We start from the raw sequence: 24891 nt of genomic DNA on the forward strand, positions 1-24891 counted from the left end.
TCAGCCGCGGGTGTCCCTGCGAGCTGCGCTCCCGAGGATCCCGGGCTTCTGCTCGAAGTGGAAGATGCACTTGCTCGATTGCAACCCAGAGGTGAGACTCGGGTCCCTTAGGGTGCTGCAGCGGGAACTTCGGTTTTCCTGGGAGCATTAGCGAGGGCGAGGGTGAGAGAGGACAGCTCTCGGGGGCTGCGTGAGTTGGAGGCTTTGGGGGGATCGGGGGAGGGGGGCGGAGATTTGCACCCCTGGGAGGTGCTGGAGCGAGTCTCTTCCCACAGGTGGATGATCTGAAACATCTGCTGGAGATTGGGACTTCGGTCAATGCACCCCCAGATCCCCACCAGCAGTCGCCAGTCCACTTAGCCGCAGGCGGGGGTCTCGCTTGCTTCATCCTCTGGCAGCTGCAAATGGGCGCTGACCTCAATCAACAGGTAACTAGGTAGCCGGCTGTTGCTGTGTGCAACCCTCCTGCTGGCCCAAATTCACACACATATTTCTCCTAGGCCAAATGTCGTTTCAGTTGTTACATGGTCCATCACGTCCAAAGTAATTTGAAGTTTCTAAGTATCCACAGTAAAGCGAAAACATAAAATTAATCTTAGCAATCTAACAGAAATCATAACATGTCAATATGTAATCCATATAAAGCCCAAATTGTTTTTTACATATTCTTTTCCTTTATGCTTTTTTTTTCTCAGTCTGGTGAGTCATTTATATTTATAGTATGTTTCAGACTAGTCGTATTTTAAGTGCTCATTGCCATAGGCGGGCTACTGGAGACACAGTGGACAGCTGGACAGTGCTGCAGGTTGTTTCAAAAGGAACAACTGATTGATGACAAAATTCTCATTCTAGCAACTGAAACACATGACAATAGTTTCCTACAGAACTTTCTCACGGTAATTTGTTTTCCGTTGAATATAAATTTATGGCACATTTTATGTTGTACATTTTAATACTTGACATTATGCTTTTTCTTCACATAAAATTTTACTTAATATATGCAGCTACCATTTATTAATGTAAACTTTGTGTTTAATAGCATACTAGGGGCTGGAGCGATAGTACAGTGGGTAGGGCGTTTGCTTTGCATGTGGGCGACCCGTGTTCGAGTACCGTCAGGAGTAATTCCTGAGTGCAAAGCCAGGAGTAACCCCTGTGCATTGCCAGATGTGACCCGAAATGGAAAAAAAAAAAGCATACTAAATGAACGTTGTAAAAAAGCAAATTAAATTATATAGTCTGGTTACATGGTTATAGTAATACAAGCTAGCTTTAGACTGGTCTCCTCCACCAGATGCCACAAAGTATTTTGGGAAGACTTAAGATAGTGCTGTTTTGCTAGGGATTGTAACTCAGTGGTAGAACACTCACCTTGCGTGTCTGACACTGTGGGTTCAATCCCCACACTGCGCCCCCCCCCCTCGTCCCCCTCTCCAAAAAGAAGAAAGTTAAACAAGTGCTATCTCACCTTTCAGGATGCCTTTGGAGAAGCCCCACTACACAAGGCAGCAAAAGCTGGAAGCCTGGAATGCCTTAGCCTGCTTGTAGCTGGTGATGCCCAAATTAAGTAAGTATGCATTAGTAGCTTCAGGTTTTGTATTTATGCCTCCTATTGCTAAGTTACATGTGATTTTTACCTCTTTGTTTCCCTGTTTGGATGTTAACTTGGGCTACGAATGACATCTCATAAATACCTGAGTCTCAGATAGATCCCAAGTAGTCCGAAGTACAATTCTATTCAGCCCTTGTGGCATCACCCGTAATCTTGGTTAGGAAAATCGATTCTATCCAAGCTCACGTTGACTTTCTTTGGGTAGTCAGGTACTGAACACAATACTCTTTCATACAAAATCAAGTGTCCATCCATCCTGCTGGACTTTTGCTGACCATGGAGGGTACATATAATGAACAAGAAAGAACTGTGTTTCCCTCTACCTCTTCTAGTCTGTTGCTTCTCTTTTTGAATAGAGCCGTTCAAAGCCCACTTTAGGAAATATTAAACATACAAAAGAACTAAATGAATAGCTGTTGACTGTTTATTTCAATCTTATCTCTTTTTATATTCAGTTTATGTAATAAGAATGGGCAAACTGCTGAAGATCTTGCTTGGTCGTATGGATTTCCGGAATGTGCCAAGTTTCTTACAATAATCAAATGTATGCAGACAATAAAATCAAGTGAGCGAGATCACTGTGTTCCAGTTCTTAGGCAGAAACGCAGTTTGGGAAGTGCAGAAAATATGAATGGGAAAAGGAAGTGTTGGTGAGTAACTTTTCATTCTTTCTTTCCTACTCCTTCAGTGATCTATTTTTAGGGTGAAAGTTACCAACAATCTAATTTTTAGCCTATTTTTTTTCATTTTCATTAACACATTCTCATATGGGTTATAGATATTGCTGCTAGAATCTAAAAGTTGTCCTGCATAGTGGAGGTACTTAATTTTAAGCGAAACTGAAATTTAAAAAAATTGTTCATTTTTTCTAAAAAGAATTATGATTTGTAGTTATTCATAATTGAGTTTTAGGCATACAGTGTTCCAACAGTATTCCTACCACTAAAGTCAACCTCGTTCCATGGAATGTCCCCACATTTCCTCCCACTCCAAAGAATGACCCCTTGATAGGCACATTTTAAAGTTTTGGTTGTTGTAGTTTGGGTAAGTTTTTAATGTTAATGTTTTATTAAAAACAGATGGCTTGATGGTTTATGAGGAGATCTGAAGAGAGTCTTCACTTCCTGCAGATTACTGCTAAACTACAAACTCAGGCTTTTGGCTTGCTAAGAGTATCTAATGCCTTCTAAGAAGGAGAAAAACTTTCTTCTAAGTGAAGATAACATTTAAAAATTCATGTGTTTACATGCTTACATTTTGGTTGTACAAGCTTTGTCTTTTAAGTTATTAAAGGAATATCTAAAAATATTTTTTGTCTGTGCAACATTGATAAAATAATAAATGATTAAACTACCCTCCAGATTTACTTTGAAATTAAGCTTATTCTTTATTAATAAATTTTATAATACAATTTTACTAGAGTCTTTGTGTTCAAGATGTGCTAAATAACATTTGGCCGCTGAGGAAGGCATAAGTTATAGTAGGCGTCTTTGTTCCAAAACTCTGGGCCTTTCCATCCACACCAACCCTAGATTTGGGAGAAGGGAAAGAAAAACCTTTTAGAAAGCTACAGGATTATTTGGGTTGACAAGCTAACATTTTATAATCTGGCTGCCACAGAATCTTGGAATCAGACTCCACACCTATATAAGTCAAAGCTTTGAATTCCTACAAAACCACAGAACAAATAATGTATTTGGGTCCATTTCAGATAGATGTTTAAACTGTTAATTTTCTAGTATTTGATCATCAAGTTTTTAAAAAGGGGGAAAAATTCTTTTACTATGCTAAATGCCACATCTGTGGACTCCAATAGGTATATTTCTGGCTGTCAATGGCATGTGATAGTTTGTCTGGCAGTCCATTTCTCTTAGTACTTCATAAAAGGCACCGCCAGAGTTTTAATATTAAACCGTCCAATTTCTTTAGAATAAAAAAATGCACTTAAAAGTAACTTCTTAAATCACAAATCTAAAATTTAGAAGACAAACATTCTTTGGGGGTTGACGACCTGGTGCCAGGGATCAAGTAGGATCAGGGCATGCAAGGCAAATATTTAATCTCTGTACTGTCTCTCTGATCCTCAGAGAAAGGATATTAATGCACTGATTCAAGTGAAAATGTAACAAAATGAAGGAGAATGGTAAACAGGCAAATATTTTATGGTTTAAAATGTAGTATCATTGCAATTTTAATATATTGGATAAAGGATCTGAAAATTATTTATAATTAAATTTCATCATGTCTTCCTACACTTGCCACCAAAAATTACTAGGGGCTGGAGAGATAGTACAGGAGGTAGGGGGCTTGCCTGCATGCACCCAACCTGGGCTCAGTACGTGACACCCACATGGTCCCGTAAGTCCTTCCAATAGTGAATCCTGAGCACAGAGCCAGGAGTAAGCCCTAAGCACCACTGGTGTGATCCAAAATCAAAACCAAAATTAATTACTGATAGCTCCTAAGCACTGCTGGGTGAGGCGCTTACTCCCACCCCAAGATTTATTACTGAGTGTTAACGTAGGAGAATTAGTTAAAATAAATTTATAGCTCCTTTAGCTAATACTATCTATAACGTCAACTTGTAATATTAAATATGCATCAAATTAAAATATTTTATAGCATGAGATTACCAATTATATGTAAATAAATTTAAAATAGGTAAGCCTCCAAAAGTCCAGCATAATGTCTTAGCTGTTTTGATAAATTCTAAAATTATAAAAGATTATATATTCCACTCTCCTATTCTAAGTTACTGATAAATGCTAATATTTTTGTTTTTGCATCTCCAAAGGAATGTAGTTATCAGTTTCATGTTCTGAGAGTATTAAGTACAACAACAACAAAAATCTATAAACCTAATTTTTGTCTTTTCAATTCCTAGTTGTTTCCTCTTTTCCTCCTCTCTGGAGTTACTCTTCACAGCCTCAGAATACCTCCTTGCAAAGAGGCCCTTTGCCCTTGGCTTACCATTCATATTTCTATTACAGTTAATTTTCTATCTTAGCAAGAAGTATTCTTTCTTTTGCATTTAAATTTGTGTTCAGCGGACTTACCTTTTCCAAGATGACCTGTAGGTCTTCGGCACCTGTATAATGTGGATCTAGAATCAGATACTTTATTTGCCCCGTGATCTCATTCCATGCAACTCCCAGTATTGTATGGGCCAAAACTCCTCCTCCTGTAAAGAATTATAAAAGTATAATTAATTTCAACTTCTTCAATTTACGTTTTAGATTTTACCTTTATGTGATGTAACACAGCAATATAATTCACTAGTTCATCAGGGACTACAGATAATGCCAAATTTATTCTGAAAAGATAAAACATGTTTTAAGACAGGAAATACACAATCATATCTATAATCACAGAGTTGATATTCCATTGCTAAATACACTGAGTCACCTCAACTATATTTATCTGTTTTGGGGGGAGGGCTTCTAAGTGGTGATCAGGAAGCCTGGGGCCCCACCAGCAATTCTTGGTCAGCTGGGCTATACGTTCAATGCTACAGCCCAAGGGTGAGATGCCTGGCATTACAGGTGTACCCCTGTGGTGTTGGGCATCTCCAGAGCCATATCCAAGAATGCTCGGGAATCATCAGGTGCTGGGATCTGAACCCACATGCAACCACTGTGCTAGGTCCTGGTTCCCATACTGAATTTAAGTGACTAATTCCTCCCAATAGGGTAACAATTACTGCTGTGGTAACTCTTCCAGCAGCTAGGCATGCTTTTCTGCTCTGTGGGTTTCTGGAAATTCAGCTCACCGATTCAGTTAGGTCTCTGTGATGTTCTGTTGCCACTGGCCTACCCTGATGTCTAATACCCAAGTCTTAACTGACCCGTGTCATCACAAGATAAGATCACAAGGCATTTGATCAGTCAATCCAGTCTTTGCATTTTTCCCATAAAACAACGTGTACAATGTCACACAACCAGCCAAATGAGTGGCAGAGCTGTGATTGAGGAAGCTCAGTAGAATGCCCATCACTGCCTTTCCACATTACTCTCAACTCTAGTCACTAGAACATGATAATTTCTCTTCTTAGCCTTTATTTCTTTGGGATATTACTGTAATCTGTTGAGTACTATTCCTTCCACTTTGGAAATGAAAAAACAAAAACAAATGCAGAGGTCAGTTTGTATGGTGTGAAAGTTAATTTCAAAGTGTTTAAAAACTATGGATTTCATGTGACATTATTTATATTAAAAAGTCCAAGATGTCCGAAACACTTTACCAATCATCACAGGAGTTCCTTCATTCTGGAAGTGATTAGCCAGTTCCCGTCCCTGAGAGGCCATTTCAGAACCTTGGCTAGAAAGAAACCATTTTCTATCAGATGAATGATTTCTAACACTAAGGTAAAATAGTGAGTTTGGGAGCCAACATTTGTTTTCTTTTTGCTTATTAAAAAAAAGTCACAACAGATTAACACGAAAGTGTCGAGAATTTACAGAGAATTTAAAGCTTATAACTACTCTTCTTATAACTGCGAAATAAGCCAGGAAAGAAAAAGCCCTTGATTCTTGCCTCTGGAACTGCACTGGAGGTCTTGGATTTTTAACATAAGGTTGAATTTGGTCACTTTGATGCCTGTGGGGCTCTTCATGGATGGATTTTTATGACAGGAAGAATGAGTTTTTAAGTGTTGGGTTTCGTTTTCTTTTCTTCAGACTATGCATGTGTGTTTCCTCATATTTACGTTTAACATTCAGTACCAGTTACTTGTCCACATAACAGAATAATCTAGTACTGACTAGATACTACAGACGGCACCAGTGTAAAAGCTACAAAATGTTTTCAAGGGTCTATTTCAATGTCTTATACAGTATGTTATTTTGAGAAAAGAAAGAACAATGGGAAGAGGAAGGGAAGGTTGGTTTTGTTTTTAGAATGGCTGGGCCAGTGATGTTAAACCTTAGTTCTTGCGTAATAAGGAACATATAACTGATGTTTAAATGGGTCTAGAATATTACTTTTCAATCACCATATGCTCTAATACTTAATTGACATTTCTTCTTTCTTTTTTGGGGGGGAAGAGGAGCACCTCCAAAGTACTGTTTAGGGGACTGGAGGTCACCCAGGCCAGTGGTTCAATATTGGGGGATATGCTCCTCGTCTTGGCCGAGCTGTAGATTACTTGGGCCACCCTGGCAGTGCTCAGTGGCCTGTGGGGGCCACACCCGGTGCTGCTCAGGGGACCATGTGGTGCCGGGAATCAAAGGAGGTCGATCACATGTGCCTGAACTTCTGTATTATCGTCCCAGCCCTTATCATTTCTTTACTGACAGATTCTAATGGCTTTTGTGGTGACATCAGATGTATCAAGCTACTTAGGTAATAATAAAAAATGTTGTTATAGCTATCAGAGTTGTTATAATAAAGAATGTATTCTAAAACCTAGGATCATAAGTAAAGATTAAGCTAGAAATGATCATAGAAAACAATCTTATTTATATTTCTCATATTTTAATATTAGCTATTACAATATATTGGGAAAATCAAACACATAATTTTAATATCTGAGAAAGAAAATAGCAGGAGATAAACAAAAAGGTCAACACTTTTCTCCTTTTAAGACTTTTTAAAGACCTGAGCATTAAAAACATAGAACATCTTGTATACTAAAGTCACTATATCTTTAGGTTTACCTCTTCTCGGTTATAATCAGCCTTAGGTAATAAAAGTAGACAAAATAAAATTTACTCATGCACTTAAAAGTCTTCTATAAAAAACCCTAACAATATTTTAGGGGTGAAAAAGAATATTTTAAGCAACGAGGCAATGTAAGGGCAGAGATGGGAGTGATAATGAGGGGAAAGAGAATATTTCTATTCAAAAACAAGATGACAAGCTTACTTTGAATCATTTACCTGATTTCTTAAAGTATCCTTACCTGACAAACAATATTTTTGAGGTAACGCCAATCAACTGGTTTAGTACCAGCTGTACTTCAATAGATCCGATCCATTGGCGTGATCCGACAAATGTTGCGGGTTTGTCCCCAGCATCCACTAGAGCCTTTGTGGATTTAAAAATAGGGGGTGGGGGGAATTCATATGTAAGACAGCTTATCAGTTACAGTTAGGATTTTTTTCTAATTCTCAGCATTTTTCCTTCAAAAGAGAAATAAGTGTTTGCCATAAGGTAATCATTCCTAATGGCATACTAAAGACAAAATGGCCGTCAGATATATTCGAAGATAACGTGCTTGTACCTGCTGAATTTCCCTGTGCGTGGGAATGGCTCTCTCCGTGTAGCCCTGATGTTTGAACCAGGAGCAGATGGTCTGCAGAGACCGATAGGCACAGCCCCAGCCATTGTCATCTATCCGATCTTGCATGTAATGATGGTAACCATAGATGCCCTGGACTACGTGAACCTACGGGAACGAAGAATTACACATTAAGCGCATGTACCTATTTACGCATACACCTGGGTCAGGTTCACTGTCCTCACAGGCCTTAGGAAAAACGCCCACAAAACTCCAACCTAGCATCATATCCCCTTGGCTTTAACTAAATGTCCAAAGTCCTTCTCAAAGCTGTGAGGTCTGGTAAGGCCTGCCTTGTGCTCGTCTCTGACGTTAGCTACCATGGTTGCTCTCTGGTCATTTCCTTCAGATAGGCCAAGGACCATCTAGTCTCAGAGGTCTGCCCGAACACCCTTCTCCCAGATAATTTTACAGATTGCACCCTTACTTCCCTCAGGCCTCTGTTCAAATGTCTGGGGCCTCTTTGACGTTCAGCCTACAGAGGGCATGCTCATACCCTCAGCACCCACCCCGTCCTGGCGGCCATTCTCTATCCTGCTCTACTTGTTCAGTTTTCGAGGCCATTACACTAGTTGATGTATCACTGATTAACTCCAAAACCCTGCCTATCCGTAACAATGAGTCAATTCAATATGTATGTGCATGCTGCACTTATTATTTATTTCTGGGCTCAAGCTTCTGCAGCGTGCCTAAAAAAGTCAATGAATGTTTGTTGAATAAATGAGTGGACCAAAAAAAGAATAAAAGCAACAGACACCTGCAGGGTCCAAATAACGAGATATAATGAAGACTATTTCTGTAACTTAGTAATTGCAGTCCAGACATGCTAAAGACTAATTTAGCAGTAATATATAATACAATGCTAAAGATTAGTTTAGTATTAATACATAAAGATTAATACGTAAGATTAAATCAATATCTCGTAAGTTATTTCTTGTACAATGATTCTAAGAATGTGCATCTTTGTTGTTTCTGTTTGGTTGGTTTTGGAGCCACATCCAGCTGGACTCCTAGCTCTATGCTCCAAAATCACCCCTGCGAAGTGTTCTAGGGCTGGGGATTTAACTCAGGTCAGCTACAAGCAAGGCAAGTGCCTTACCTGCTCTGCTATCCCTTCAGCCCCAACAAACTGGCGTTTAGAAAAAAGTTAGTTAAAAAGAGTCATCAGCAAATGTAGAGCTGTGAGTAATCATTAGAAAAAGTTCTCGGGGCTAGAGCGATAGCACAGCGGGTAGGGCGATTGCCTTGCACGCGGCCGACCCGGGTTCGATTCCCAGCATCCCATATGGTCCCCTGAGCACCGACAGAGGTAATTCCTGAGCGCAGAGCCAGGAGTGACCCCTGTGCATTGCCGGGTGTGACCCAAAAAGCAAAAACAAAAACAAAAAAAGAGAAAAGAAAAAGTTCTCAAGCACACGTGTAATTTATAACTAGAATGGTGTGGTAGGCTGAAAAATGTGTTCTCTCTCTATAAATTCTGTGGGAGTTTGGGATGCTACTTTATATGGAAAAAAAAGAGAGGGGGGGTTGTCTTTGTACCCAAAGATCTTTAAAGATCTTAAGACAGGAAACCATTCCTGAACTATCCAGGCAGGACCAAAGTGCAAACAAAGTTTCAAGAGAGGTAAAGCCCGCATACCAATACGAAGGAGAAGAACAGGCAATGTTCTCCCAGAAGCGAGAATGGTGGGATGTGGCCACAAATGAGGGAATGCTGGCAGCCACCAGACTCTGGAAGAGGTAAGGAACGGGCTTCCCACGAGACTGTGGGGAGAGCATAGTTCTGCAGACACAGCAAATTTAGCCCAGTGATAACCGATTCTCACTTCTGACCTCCAGTATTGTGAGAATACAGTTTTTGTTTGTTTGTTTTTAAATAGGGGCATAACCAGCTCAGCACAGGCCCTGATGGCCACTTCCAAAGAGACTCAGTTCAGTGGCGAATGTCTAATCGGCCAGTGCTTGCGGGCCACCATGGTTACACTCAGTGGGCACCAAGTCTGGGGCAACAGCTCCACCCTTTTGAGTCCACCTGGCCTGGGAATAACTCAAAAAACGTAAAGAACAAAAATTAAGGAACTAGAACACAGAACTTAAAAAAAAACTTTAAAATGATGGGAAGAATGAAAAGGAAACATTAATGCAACTACAGCTGAGAGAAAAACCCAGAAAATTACTCAAGTAATTTTCACAATTAACAAAGCTGTATTAATATTTTTTTTCTGTGAAGAAATTATTAGCGAGATTAGTTTAACAGTTGAGTTTTACTAAATGAACCAGGAAAGATCATGCCAATCTAATACAAATTTCTTTAGAACATTTTTATTTTTTATTTATTTTTATTTATTTCTTTTATCTTTAGAACTTTTTTTTTTTTTTTGCTTTTTGGGTCACACCCGGCAATGCACAGGGGTTACTCCTGGCTCTGCACTCAGGAATTACCCCTGGCGGTGCTCAGGGGACCATATGGGATGCTGGGAATTGAACCCAGGTCTGCCGCGTGCAAGGCAAACGCCCTACCCGCTGTGCTATTGCTCCAGCCCCCTAGAACATTTTTAAGAGTGAACATCCCCCAAATTTTTCAATGAGCCAGTATATTACTGATAGAAATGCCAAATAATGGTGACAAAAGAAAATTATGATAATATACTTTGTGAACAGAAATGCACAAACTTAACAAAATACTTGCAACATAAATCCAGCTGAGAATTCCAAATAATCATAACTGAAAGTTTTATCCCATAAAAGAAAATCAATTATTATTTGTAAATTTATGCTGAAATATTTAGAATTTATGCTAAAATATTTGGAATAAATGACACGATGCCTGTAATTTTTGTTTGTTTGAATCTCCTCAAGGGAGAAAATGAAGAGAAATGAAGCAAATGTAGCATAATGTTGACAACTGTTGCACATATAAAAAACAAACAGGAATGTTTATAGCATGCTTATCTAAATAGCATAAAAAAAGAAAAAAAAACTAACAGGAAATCACACTGAGGTACAATATAAAGCAATCAAGATAAATGAAGGGCATATACCATGGATAAAATCGTAGGTACATAATATTGATGAAAAGGCAAGCAGTAGTGGACTACACATGGAACTATAACTTTTATACACCTCAAAATCAAGCAAAATTTTATTTTTTTTTCTTTTTTTATTAGTGAAAAACCATGAGGTACAGTTATAGGCTTACGAATTTTGTGCTTGGGTTTCAGTTATACAATGATCAAGTGCCCATCCCTCCACCAGTGCCCGTCATCCATCACCACGGGTCCCAGCATCCCCCCTACCCCCCATCCCCCCGTCCCATCCTGCCTCTGTGGCAGGGTATTCCCCCTTGTTCTCTCTTCTTTTGGGTACTGTGTTTTGCAAGAGAGGCTTTGAGTGGTAATCATGTTTGGTCTATAGACTACTTTTAGCATGCTTCTCCCACCCTGGGAGGGTCTCACAACACCCTTTATTCGGTGCTCTCTTCTCTATCTGAGCTTCCTTTTCACCTAGAACGTGTGGCTGGCCTCCCATTCATGGAGAAAAATTCCTGGTACTAATCTCAGCCATTCTTGGGTGTTACTCTCCCTTTTTGTTGCTTTATGTTCCCCAGATGAATGCAATCTTTCTGTGTCTATCCTGCTCTTTCTGACTCATTTCGCTTAACATGATACTTTCCATGTAGTACCACTTGTATGTAAATTTCATAACTTCATCTTTTCTAACAGCTACATAGTACTCCATTGTGTAAATGTACCAAAGTTTCTTTAACCAGTCATCTGTTCTCAGGCACTCAGGTTTTTTCCAGATTCTGGCTATTGTAAAGAGTGCTGCAATGAACAAACAATTGCAGATGTCACTTCGACTATACCTTTTTGCCTCTCTGGGATATATTCCCAGGAGTGTCAAGCAAAATTTTAAAAAACGAAGTCGTTGATAATAAATACATGTATGGAGAAAACGTATAAAACTGAGGAAATAAACAATGACTACAAAATAATGAGATCAGTATAATTCTTCCTCTTGGTTGTGGGGTAGGCAGAGGAATAAGTAAGAAAACAGATTGGCAATGTCCTTAAATAAACAGAGCTCTTTATAAGTTACATATCTGTAATAGGCACATATCAAATATTATTTTTGTAAAATGGATGACTCTAATCTTTGTCAAAATCAGTACCTTCTGGGTACACTGAAATAGATGGTAAATTATCCTTTAAATATGACACACACATTTTCACAATATCTTCTACTAGATACAAAATTGAGGAATAACTAACAACATAAATTATCAACGGTTAGCACAAAGAACTAGTTAAAACTCACCACACCAGTCTCTATGTTAGGTGGATTGAGGTAAGTATGTGGATTTCTAAGGTATCCATCTTTGTATGGTTCATCTGGAAAGTGATAAGCATTGGACCTTTTAAAATATGGTCTGTTATGAGGCAGATCGAAGAGATCATGTAACTCCTAAATTAAATCAAAACAGATAGAAGAGAAAAAAATATTTTGACTGACAGTCAATAAAGATATAAAATAAAACCTAATCCTATATAGATTTTCAGTATCAGACACATTTATTTATCTAACTTCACTAAGATCAAAGAGGTACAATTTAAACTAAGGTCAAATCAAATTTTTGTGTGATCTATGGATATAAAAATAAATTGGAACGATATGTAAAAAAAAAAACCAACCAATTCATTAGAACTGAGATCATTATATAAGTATCAATACCCTGAAAAATCATGTTTAGAATACGTAAAAAGTATAAGGGATTACAGAGTAGAATTTGGTAATTTATACTAACTGGTCTTACATTATAATCAAAATACATTTAAAATGTACTATTTCCTCAATGGCAGAAAATATGTAATAGTTACTTGGAAAATTCTGACATTTCCTCTCTCATGTCTCCTGTGTATTCCAATATTTTGAATGTTTCAGCAGCTTGTGTGGCCACTGCCTCTACAAATTAGTTTACCTGGCACTTAAGAGAAGGTACAGTGGCTTATAGCATTATCCCTTTTCTCTGCAGCAGACATTAGGACCACGTTCCCATGGCATCATTTGATGGATGCCAGGAAGGGCTCCTATCAAAGTATGTACCTACACCAGTCATGTAGCTAGCAAATCTTATTTCTTTGAACACTGATAACATTTTCTTCAAAATGTCTCAGTTAAATGCACACAGCCCCAGGAGGCAGGGAGTAGTGTTATTACTATGACTATAAACAGAATGAACAAAACCCCAATTTTCCTTTCCTAGCTGAAATCTTGTTTCTCTTCATAAAGTGGCAGGGATAGAGTTAAGAATCTGTTACACTCAACAGCTGTTCAGGGGCATTTAAATTTTATTAAGGGAAAATGAAGGTTATTTGAGAAGACGTGAACCACATTATATAAATAAAATTAAAATGTTGGGGTCTTTTATTTTGGGGGTGGTGGTGGGAACTGAATTAAGCAGTGCTCAGGCTTAGTGGCGCTAAGGCCCACCACAGCCATACTGGGGAGCATCAGGGAACCATGCAATGCTTGGAATCAATCTCGGGGTTTCCTGCACGACAGATATGTGCTCCTCCAGTCCTTTGAACCCTCTCTTAGTTCCCCATATTGTTTATTTTTCCATGGATAGATCAAAAGGCAAGTTTCATCAAAACTGTCACTGTCACTGTCCTCCTGCTGTTCATCAATTTGCTCGAGCGGGCCCAGTAACATCTCCATTTTTTGAAACTTGTTACTGTGTTTGGCATATTGAATACATCACAGGTAGCTTGCCAGGCTTTGCCGTGCGGGTGAGGTCCTCTCGGTAGCTTGCCGGGCTCTCCGTGAGGGGCAGAGGAATTGAACCCGGTTTGGCCAGGTTAGCTGCGTGCAAGGCAAACGCCCTACTGCTGTGCTATCGCTCCAGCTCCATAAGAACTGAATGAAGTAAAAAGTCAAACATTCTGCTTCCACATACTATGTTAAATCACATCATAATTTCCATTTATCAGAACTAGAGAGTTAAGCATCACGTGGCTGAAAGTATCTGTTTTTCTTCTTGGACTAGGTTTTACCTTTCTGTAGGCCTGCAGCTGACCATCTGGAATTCCTGACGGATACGAAATTGTTACAAGATTTTTTCTCCCAGGTAATAAAAAGTGCAATGGTTCAGGGACCACAATAGATGTTCCTTTCATATATTTCAAAATACACTTTTCCATATCAGTTAGTTGATTATGAATTGCATCAACTAGAAGTTTCCGAACTCTGGAGGGGTGGAAAACATATAACTAGTAAGTTAAAGTGGTGATAAAGTGGAGTCAATATATTCTGAATATAATTAAAAAGGAAAAAAAAAGCAAGACAACCAGCCCAAATAAGAACTGGACCAGCTTTATAAAAGTCAGTCTAAATTTTACAAAGTTAAGTAAAATATCTATTTCCTCATTGTAGAAATAGGAAAATGCTACAGTTTTAGCATTCTACTTAACTTCCTCCAAATAAACAATCATCGGGTGACATTACTTTAAAAATAAGGAGCACATCATTATAAGGAGTAATAATTATAGATATGCTTATTTATAACCAAGCCTTGATAATTCTGGGGGAAGGGTTCTCCTTTAACTGTGGCAGAAGCACTATAAAATATTTACTTTCAGGGCTGGAGAGATTGTATAGTGGGTAAGGAGCTTGTCTTGCACACGGCTAACCCAGGTTCTATCCCTGGCACCTATTATAGTTCTGAACCCTGCCAGGAGTGATCCCTGCCAGATGTAACCCCCAAACAAAATAAAACAAAACAAAAAACTTACTTTCCCCAGGTTTCTTCAGGTGCAACAGCTATAACTGCGTCGACAGGCAAAGTCATACTGACATAGTGGTGCTCTCCACTTTCTCTTTCAATGATGGGCGTCATGGCTGCCAGAGAGGTTGACATTTCCAGCATAAGATCTATGTTGACTATCTGATGCTATACAGATAAACATTAAGAGTCAATTTTTAGTACACTGAACTCTGAATATAGAGAGTAAATGAACAGATTATTTTAAGGGCCATAGAAAGCTATGTCAAATTGCTTAAAAAGATAAATCACAGCTCAGAAAGATTCTCTGCTTCAAAATAATCTGAAGAGAAATAAAAATGCTGTTAGCCTGCCAGGGCTCAGATCTCTAGGCAAATGTGCTTCAGCTGGGCACTGCAACGAGCTTCCTCGTGAAACCATCTTCCAAAGAAATGACCCTCATGCCTCACAGCTACCAAAACTCTCAGATCATTATAACCCCATTTTTTTCTTTTCACTCCAGATTGAAAATCTGCCAGCAAATTTGGGTAAGTGTCTGGTTTATCAAACATTACATGAACCACACTAACTTCATGTCTTTGTCACTTTATATCAGTACCCAAGCAAGTGACTCCATAGCCACTTATTTTCTAAGTGGAAGCTATTTTATCCTCTAATAGCTCAGCGTCATTCATTCCCTCTTCTCCGCTACCTTAGCTGCTGGGATAGCACCCCTTCTCCCACACTGCAACCTCATGTCCACGCTAACTCTCCCTACCCATCTGGAAAAACACAATTGCTATATTAACTTCATACAACTTCCTGCGCAGAAGTAGCACCTTCATTTTTATCCACAATATCTGGCAAAGTTTGTGACCTGGGGCAGGTGCTCCACAGCACCGGTTCAAAATGCAACAAAACCTAAAGTCAATATGCAAAAAGGAAATAACTTGTCATTTATCTCACAGCATAACACCTGTCATATTGCGGAACAACTTTTTATTTACCGTTAAATTTGTAAACATAATCAAGCTGCTTTAAAACTTTTTAATTTGTTTTTGGTTTGGGGGCCATACCCAGGAAAGTTCAGGGGTTACCTCTGGCTCTGTACTATTACTCCTGGAAATGTTCAGGGGACCATATGGGATGCTGGGAATTGGACCTGGACTTGAAAGGCAAGTGCCCTACCTGCTGTACTATTGTTCCAGTCCCCAGAGACATTTTATTTTTGTGGAAACAATGAACACATTTATAAAAACCCTTAAAGGCATATATTATAACAGGACAAAGCCTAGACATGACATGAGATGTAACCTCTGGCACCTCATTCGATATTCAATTACTGACATCAATGATCTGATCTGATGATATAAAAGGCTTGGATAAAATGATCTCTATCATCTCAGGCACCTCTAAATTCACAGATATAAAAGTTTTACCACGAAGACAGATGATTTGCGTACCATGTCTGACAGCTTTTTGTCTTTCTTTCTCATGAATTTTCGTTTTGTATCTTCTTCCTGTTCAAATCTAAATGGTACACACAAAGATGTTTATACTATGAGATGATGGTTTGAAAAGATTTCAAGCAGTTTTCAAACATACTCACTGAATCAAGCGCATAATGTTCTTACAAGCAGAGCCATCAGTCAGTTCTCCAGGGTTGGTGCTCAGGTCACTGTTAGGCCAGATATACACGGAACTATGGCAAATTCTGAACACAAGAGCATTTGAAGAAAGCTTGGCTGACAAGTCACTTAACACATGCTTGAGTGCTTTCTTGGTAAAAATTTCTAAAGGAAAAGAATTGAAGGTATAAAAAAAATGATCTTGTCAACATGAATGCTTCCAAACAGACAGAGCATAGTGAAACTAACCCTAAGAATTTCTCTAGCATCAATGATCTTATTTCTTTTTTCGCCTTCTTGAAAAAAATGATATACAAGTCACAGACTACAAAACTCATTCCTTCAATAAAAGGCCCTCCCGTTGTTCGTCGATTTGCTCGAGCGGGCCCAGTAACGTCTCCATTGGAGACTTTGTTGTTACTGTGTCTGGCATATTGAATACGTCACGGGGAGCTTGCCAGGCTTTGCCGTGCGGGCGCGATACTCTCAGTAGCTTGCTGGGCTCTCCGAGAGGGGCAGAGGAATAGAACTCGGGTCGGCCCTGTTGGCTGCGTGCAAGGCAAACGCCCTACCGCTGTGCTATCGCTCCAGCCCAAAACAACTCCCTTGGGTAGTCACCTAGGACAATTATTAGGTCATATGGTAATTTTGGGCTTAACTTTTTGAGCAACTGCCAATCTGTTTTCAAAGCAGCTGAGTTATTTTATATTCACACAAGCAAGGTTTGAGGATTCCAATTACTTTCAAAATACTGATAGCTATAAAACTGATGATAGAATTTCTTCATAGTTTTTTCTTTCACGGAGCATATCTCATGGACTATATATCTCACTATCTCAGGGACTATATCTCACTAAGACTGTACATAGTAATGTATTCTATGTATTCTAAAGACAGAAATTTCTTTCTCTTTGCTACCGCATCAAACTCACAGTTCTTTGGCTTCATTTTCAGTGATTTACTTTAAGTTTAATAGAATTCTTAAATTATGTGAAATTTTTATGATTCCAATCAAATTGTACAAAAATGTTGAAGATAATTAAAACTCATCCTAGCTTCATACTCCTTAATTCTAAACCAATTTAATTCTGTGGTTAAAATAATTTTGCAACTGCCATAGATGTCTTAGTAAAAAAACTACCTTGGCGTTATAGCAGACAAGAGACTACTTTTTAGTCAGATATTAAAATAACTTTCTTGGGTCAAAGAGGTGCTCAGGTTTACTTCTGCTTCTGCATTCAGGGATCATTCCTAGTGTTCCTAAAACAATATGTGATACTGGGGATTGAACTGGGGGTCTACTTTGTGAAAGTTAAGTCCCTTAACTTCTGTACTCTTTCTCTCTGGCCTCACAAAATATTTTGAAGATACTTGAAATATTTCAGATGCTGAGAGACTGTTTAGCTATACTACAAAAAATAAACATAACTTTAGGTAACTATTTTAACTAGGGTCTCTAAACTAAAAAAACTCTTTCCTCTATAACTTTTTGTTAATGACCTCCTTATATGATTATCTGATATAAGAAGGAATACATACAAGTCAGAATACATACAAGTCAGAAGTCCAATGTATGAGTTGCAATGTAAAAAAAATCTGCAGTCCTTGCTTACATATGAAATTACTGTTTTATCTATCAACTAATCATTTGCAATAAATTCAAACAAAAGGATATCTTCAATTTATATCTGGTTTTGAAATCTAATGTTTCATTCATACAAATAGTCTACTAGGGTACAATTTATTAAGATAAGTCTGAAAATGAGTTTGATTTAGACCCTTTCAAACTATTCTCAAATTGCTTGGAACTCTGACCCAGACACACTTGCTTTAACTGGCCTGGGGGTAGGTATTCCAATATGCGGTAAAGATTAAGCACAAATTTTTGGTCTAAGAGATGAATGAGAAAGAATATTCTGCATCAGGTATGGTGCCGCCAGCAGGTCAGTCTGTACCTGTGAGGTGAGTGCATCAGAGCCTGATGGTGCTTTCAGACTTCCAGATACCCCAAAATTGCTGCTGAGCCTTTGGCCAGACCCCAAAAACTTGGGGCAAAGTTTACCAAGAAAGTAAACGGCCAAAAGTTAGGCATGTGGGAAACACACCCACAAACCACCTCTGGCTCAGCTATATAATTGGAGGCATGGCCTCTCTGGTTCCTGATTGAACTGCTTAACGGCCATGAATCCAGAGACTCGGAAACAAATCTCGAAACCCAGCGGCTTTTGGCAGAAATGTGTCTGGTCCCTGCAGTAGGTTACCGGTGCTGGGCCAACCCAGGTGGAAACAGGTGTTGTGCCTTGGCCTGTTCCCCCCGGCGGCCCAGTGGCTGCCATCCTTCAGAGGCCACTGGACAGTCAGGTTTGGGCCCTCAGTGACGAGACACACAGGGCCTCAAGGGACAGGGGTGGAGCCGGTCCTGTCCTCCCCACCCCAGTGAGACCCCAAGTCATCGCCCACGAACAGCCTCTCTGGCTCCTGATCAAGCTGCTTAACGGCCATGATCCCAGAGACTCAGAAACAAATCTCAAAACCCAGTGGCTTTTGGCAGAAATGCGTCCAAACCCCACAGTTGGTTACTGTCGCTGGGCCACCCCAGGGAGGAAAGGGTGTTGTCCCTCCACCTGCTCCCCCTTGGCGGCTCAGTGGCCGTCATCCTCCAGAGGCCATTGGACAGTCAGGCTTGGGCCCGCAGCGATGAAACTTGTTGGGCCTCACAGGATGGGGATAGAGCCGGGCTTCTCCAAGTCATTGCCCACAAACAGCCTCTCTGGCTCCTGATCAAGCTGCTTAATGGCCTTGATCCCAGAGACTCAGAAACAAATCTCGAAACCGGCTTTTGGCAGAAATGCGTCCCTACACTGCAGTAGGTTACTGTCGCCAGGCCACCCCAGGGGGGAAAGGGTGTTGTCCCTCTGCCTGCTCCCCCTTGGTGGCTCAGTGGCTGTCATCCTCCAGAGACCATTGGACAATCAGGTCTGGGCCCGCAGTGACGAGACATTTTGGGCCTCACAGGATGGGGGTAGAGCCAGGCCTGTCCTCCCCACCCCAATGAGACCCCAAGTCATTGCCCACAAACGGCCTCTCTGGCTTCTGATCAAGCTGCTCAATGGCCATGATCCCAGAGACTCAGGAGCAAATCTTAAAACCCAGGGATTTGGTAGAAATCCCTCGAGATTTAAGTGTTAAAATTTCAGAATTTCAAAATCACATGGCCCTACTGCAGACACGCGACATCATATGTTATTCATAACCAGCAATAGAACACAAATTGTCTACTGTTGACTTTTCAGCAGATCTGAGTGTTGGGGTAAAATCTCAAATAATAATGGTGGGTCTGGTGTCAAAATATTGAATGTGATCAAAGTAGAGAGAGAGTAATGTGGAAATCATCTGCCCCACAGGTGGGGGGAGGGTGTGGGATGGGGGTACATTGGGGTTTTTGGTGGTGGAGAATGGGCACTGGTGAAGGTACGGGTGTTTCATTGTGTGACCGAGACTTAGACCCAAAAGCTTTGTAAATTGCTCTCTTGGTGATTCAATGCACCACCATGGGTCCTCCCGTTGTTCATCGATTTGCTCGAGTGGGCCCAGTAACGTCTCCATGAGACTTGTTGTTACTGTGTTTGGCATATCGAACGCGTCACTGGTAGCTTGCCGGGCTCTCCGAGAGGGGCGGAGGAATCGAACTCGGGTCGGCCATGTTGGCTGCGTGCAAGGCAAACGCCCTACTGCTGTGCTATCGCTCCAATAAATAAAATTATAAAAAATGAAAAAAAAAAAAGTAAGGTGGAGTTCATGCACTATTCAATCAGCTAATCAGTGGCTGAATAAATAGCAGTACTCCACATTAAAAAAAAGAATATTCTGCATCTAGCCCTTTTCATTTTTCACAGCATCAGTAAGCAAAGGCCAGCTGGAAACGTGATCCAGGAACTTGGACCCTGTCCCTACCTTCTCTCTGGGCTTCTCTACAGCTTTTGAAACTACTGACTATACTATTCACGAGGTATTTTAATTACAAACAAGGAGTTGGTTATATCCTTCATAGACTTTAACTTCTCCATCTCCACTCCTACTCCTCTGCCGTAAGTTTCAGATGTACATGACCAAATGTCTGTTGGGAACTTGAACCTGATATACTTCAGTATCCCCAAAGCATGCAACTCTCAAACAATGCCTTGCTTTCTTCCTTTGACACTCTTATTTGTGACAGGCATCCAAGTCAAAAACAGGAAGGTCAGAATTTTATATGATTCTAGAATTTTATGGAAAACCTAAAATTTTATCTAGTTTATAGAAACCAGAATCTGATTTATATAACCCCCTGCTGACTCCCCCTCCCACCATGCTCCCCCCACCCCCCCAACTCCTACGGCAGTCTAGAATTATCCCAACAGAACACTGAAGAGAGTGGAGGGTTATGTATTTCTGGAGACACAGGGATCTATACAGCTGAAAACATGCAACATATAAATCTAAGTGTCTCATTGACACTGTGCTCATTGTGGATATTCACATTTATCACGACACTTTTCTGCAAGAGGGCAGCAGATTTTCTTAAAGGAGAGAAGAGAATCTTTCCTCTAATTTGTTTAGAACCACTCCAGGGACTAGTGATGATGCTGGTAGGCAACTTTCAAGTTCAAATCTGATCTGTATCATTTATTAAGTGATCCTAGATACTCATCCCCTCTCTGTTTTATTTTCAAAGTGCAGAGAATCTCAGTATCTTTTGTCATATGTCTTATTGTCACAAAAGGAGTGTTCTTGTTGGAACGTTTCATGCATGAAACGACTGCCTTTATCAATACTGTAAATCAAAGTGCCTAAAAATTTTTTTTTTTTAAAAAAAGCTGTTTTGACAGACCTACCGTTAGGAGTAGCTAGCTGAAAAGCTAGATCAAGACCTCCTCGAATTCTGAAGAGTATATCAGCAGAGTCTGAAATCACCTGAAACAAAACAAAATTTCCGCGTAAAACAACCTCACCCCATGTAAATTTAGAATCCACCTAAGTTTATATTAAATTCAGGTTAACTTTCTCTATTTAAATTAATTCATGAATTAATTCCCTTTATTGAGTAAACACCCTGAACTTTAAATCAGGGGTTCTCAATATTTGTTCCAACATAAAATTGTATGAGGAACTTAGAAGTACAGATAATTGGTCTACATTGTCTGAGATTCTGATTAGTTGATCTATGTTGAACCTTGACAGAGGCATCTTCTAAAGCTTTTGCACTCCCGTTCACATTCTCTCATTCTTTTTTGGGGGAGGAGGAATTTTGCAGTTACACCCCGAGATGTTCAGGGATTACTCCTAGCTCTGCACTCAGGAATCACTGCTGGCTTTGTTTGGGGGGTGGTATAGGATGCCATGGATTGCACCCCAGTTGGCCACATATAAGGCATATGCCCTACCCACTATACAACTGCTCTGGTCCCTACATTCACATTCTTGATTCAGTGGTTCTAAACCAAGAAATTTAGAAATAACATTTAAAAATTTAGTCTAAGGAAATCTGCAAAAGACAAAACCAAAAATCCTTCCAAAGATTCATAAAGATGTTAACCTAAATGTCATTAAGTGATATGGTAAAAAATTGTGATTATTAAATAGTCATGGAAAATCACATATATATATATATACACACACTTTGGGGCCACAACCAGGGGTGCTCAGGGCTTACTCCCAGCTCTGTACTCAGAGATCACTCCTGGTAAGGCTTGAGGGACCATATGCAGTACAGGGGTTCTAGCCCAGGTCAGCTGTGAGCAAGGCAAGTGCCTTAGCTGCTGTGTGTACCTCCAGCCCAGAACCAAAGAATATTTAATCAAAGAACACTTCAACTTATGAAGGAAAGAGAGAACTTGTAAAATGAAATCTATCATTTGATCTTAATCTGGATTTCTAAGCAAGTCAGGTAGATGATGACGGCATGACTAATACTTAATTTTAGGTGGGGGTCAGTGAGAAGAAAAAAGGGAAAGAGTTTTTTTTTTTTTTTGGAAAGTGGTTTAGAAGATATCATCAGATTCTTAAAAGTTACACTGAACAGGCTACAGAGTAAGAACTTTTTGAATTAATGAGCTCAGTGTACTTTATTCTGACTTATAGATCCCTTATCACTTTATTTTCTCCTTCAAAGGCTGACTGCCTTTAGTTATTCCATAATTTGCAATTTAATTAAAATTCATAGCTTTTACCTCAGTTCTACTTTTGGTAATTTATACTGAGGAAACAACGAAGAGGGCAAATTAGCTGTTTATGTTTTCTATGTTCCACTGATGCTGTTATTCACAAAGAATAAGAGCAAAGAACCTCTCCTTAAAGATCAGTAAATTGGTTAAAAACGAACAATTCTACCATACAAAATACTCCATGCTTATTAACAGAATCCTGAATGACACTGAAAGACACTGAAGGTAACAGTTTAAAATGCCAAACCTTTAACGCTACTTACCCTACCACTTAGGCTTCTGAAAGAATTTAATCCCTAACGTCTATTCTGATTTCCATAAAATTGGAGGAAACATACCACGTCCCTGAATTCCTGTAAAGGTTCTATAAGAAGTCTTGTGAGAAACTAGACTTCTAAACTGAGCCCTTCTCTGGAGAAGTAATATTCCAACTGATATCTGAAGAGTAAGAAGGCATGTGCATGAACAACTCCAAAGGAAAGGAGGGGGTGGAGGAAGAAGAGGGAAGGGGTGTTGGATTAGAGATATCTTAGAAGGCCACTTGGGCGACTGCCGAGGATGGTATCGCCTGCGGATGGAAAGACAAGGATCGCAAGAGCACAGAGTGACAAAACGGAGCAAATGCCAAGCAGGACTCACTGGGCTTATTTACCAGATGTTTAGAAGAAGGAGACAGGGGCTGGAGCAATAGCACAGCGGGTAGGGCGTTTGCCTTGCACGCAGCCGACCCAGGTTCAATTCCCAGCAACCCATATGGTCCCCCGAGCACCCCCAGGAGTAATTCCTGAGTGCAGGAACCAGGAGTAACTCCTGTGCATTGCTGGGTGTGACCCCAAATAGCAAAAAAAGAAAAATAAAAAAGAAGAAGGAGACATCAAGAACAATTTCCAGGATAATGGCAGGCATGACCCAACGGACGAGCTGTCATTTCCTGAGATGGGGATCGCTGGAGGAAAAGCAGGCCGTGGGGTGAGGAGGATGGATGATGAGTGGGGTGGAAATGATGAGGCACCTTTGATCTTGCTGAGCTCAGAATATAGGCGCAACGACAGGACCATACAGAGATGGGTCGATCTGTGACTCTGAAGCTCAGAAGCAAGGCCTAAGGTGCAGACACAAATTTGGGAGAGAGCGTCCGGTCCGTCTTTCAAGAAAAGTGTTCCTAGAGCCCAGGAGGACCAGGCTGGGCATTGAGGAAGGCGAGGCCTGAAACGACAGGAGCTCAAGGAACCGGGCGATTTGAAGGCAGTGACTCCTGGTTTTCTTCCTTGAAGGTGCGTGCTTCTTGGAAATCTCCAAAATCTCCAAAAACTCATTCCCTTTAGTTCTCATAAATGCATTCACAAAGGTAAGTCACAGGGAACACGTGTCCAGACACAGTTGAGCTGGCTGGGTGCGAGAAGGTGCAGGACGGCGTCCTCCCTCCCCAGCCGGGAGAGGGAGACCCAGTTTGTTTGGGGCGTTTTCAGCTGCCACCACGGGGGCCCGGCAAGGGCCAACTGCTTTCAGGAGCCACGGAGCCGAAGTCAGAAGGCCAAAGGCGCCTCAAGGGGCAAAGCAAGGGCGGGTGGCGAGCAGAGATACTCACCATGGTCTGCGACGTGGCCCTAACCAGCAAGGACACCTACCCGGGAGGCCCGCCGGAAGTGACGTCACCGGGGCGGGGGGGGAACCAGGGGCTGGCCGAACTACAACTCCCAGCATGCTCGGCGGCAAACCTCCTGGACGAACCGCGATACTTCCTCGCGGACGGAGCGCAGGGCGGGCAGTCGCCGGCGGCGGTCAATTTGATTGGCTGGGACGCTCGCGGTCGCCCGGAACCCGGAAGAGAATGCGCCTCGTCCGCGTGATCTGGCTGAGGGGGCGGACCCGGAAGGGACGATCCGGTTTCTAGGCAACGCATCCCAGCCAGCATCCCGCCGTGAGCCGAGCGGGGACGGGGTCCTTGCACGGGGAGCTCGAGCGCTGAGCGTTTCCGCGCCCTCCCGCAGGCTCTGGCTGCTGAATGAACGAACCCGCGCGGGAACTGCGGGGACCCAGATTGGATGTCGGGTTGGGCCGGCCCCTCCGAGAGGTGACTTGTTCCTGAGGCCCCGGGTGTCGCCCTTTTCCAGCACCTGCTCGCGCCCAGTCTGCGCGTTCCTAAAAGGCACAGTTCCTCCTCTCTGGCAGGAAGTTTTCTGCCCCTTCTTCACCTCCGCATCGCCCGTTAGCCAGGGCAGCGTGCCTGCGTGGTCCACTCTCTCGGCGTTTCTGGTTCCGAGTTGGTGAAGGGTCTTAAATAAAGGTGCTGACCCTGTCAAGGTCGCCCAAGAAGAGTTAAGGGATGAAGTTCCAGGAGAGCGCATCTGTCCCGCAGCCTTCCCTTGCTCCCCTCGGCTGTTTTTGCAAAACCTGGGGATGCTACGTCA

At 41.1% G+C, this 24891-nt stretch overlaps 2 protein-coding genes across 4 annotated transcripts; one reads left to right on the forward strand and one right to left on the reverse strand.

Annotated features, from left to right (window-relative positions):
• On the forward strand, positions 1 to 2955 carry ANKRD37 (ankyrin repeat domain 37). Of its 2 annotated transcripts, XM_056114362.1 has the most exons (5): positions 1 to 91; positions 276 to 428; positions 1476 to 1567; positions 2068 to 2262; positions 2692 to 2955. In XM_056114362.1, coding segments are annotated over exons 1-5 (468 nt in total). In that variant the 5' UTR covers positions 1 to 64; the 3' UTR covers positions 2693 to 2955. The 2 variants fall into 2 exon arrangements, with proteins under 2 accessions (XP_055970337.1, XP_055970336.1); XM_056114361.1 differs by lacking the exon at positions 2692 to 2955 and having other exon boundaries at positions 2068 to 2416.
• A 2-nt stretch (positions 2956 to 2957) lies between these two features.
• Positions 2958 to 24118, reverse strand: UFSP2 (UFM1 specific peptidase 2). Of its 2 annotated transcripts, XM_056114360.1 has the most exons (12): positions 24069 to 24118; positions 21152 to 21230; positions 16259 to 16442; positions 16113 to 16179; positions 14681 to 14838; positions 13943 to 14135; positions 12207 to 12353; positions 7833 to 7997; positions 7512 to 7636; positions 5853 to 5929; positions 4669 to 4793; positions 2958 to 3140 (listed from the first exon to the last, which is right to left on the reverse strand). In XM_056114360.1, exons 1-12 carry the CDS (start codon positions 24069 to 24071, stop codon positions 3054 to 3056), a joined length of 1410 nt encoding a protein of 469 aa, XP_055970335.1. In that variant the 5' UTR covers positions 24072 to 24118; the 3' UTR covers positions 2958 to 3053. The 2 variants fall into 2 exon arrangements, 1 of the variants encoding a protein (XP_055970335.1); XR_008792486.1 differs by lacking the exon at positions 5853 to 5929 and having other exon boundaries at positions 3010 to 3140.
• Between the last annotated feature and the right edge of the window lie 773 nt (positions 24119 to 24891).

The sequence above is a fragment of the Sorex fumeus genome, unplaced genomic scaffold (assembly GCF_029834395.1).
Source record: "Sorex fumeus unplaced genomic scaffold, SorFum_2.1 ptg000024l, whole genome shotgun sequence".
Lineage (NCBI taxonomy): Eukaryota > Metazoa > Chordata > Mammalia > Eulipotyphla > Soricidae > Sorex > Sorex fumeus.

Coding starts and splice junctions, on each gene's coding strand:
- ANKRD37 (XM_056114361.1), top strand. CDS start 65: ATGCACTTGCTCGATTGCAACCCAGAG. Junction 92..275: donor TGCTCGATTGCAACCCAGAG/GTGAGACTCGGG, acceptor CTCTTCCCACAG/GTGGATGATCTGAAACATCT. Junction 1,568..2,067: donor GCTGGTGATGCCCAAATTAA/GTAAGTATGCAT, acceptor TTTTATATTCAG/TTTATGTAATAAGAATGGGC.
- UFSP2 (XM_056114360.1), bottom strand. Junction 14,136..14,680: donor CCTGAAGAAACCTGGGGAAA/GTAAGTTTTTTG, acceptor CCACCCCTCCAG/AGTTCGGAAACTTCTAGTTG. Junction 3,141..4,668: donor TACAGGTCATCTTGGAAAAG/GTAAGTCCGCTG, acceptor TCCCAAATCTAG/GGTTGGTGTGGATGGAAAGG.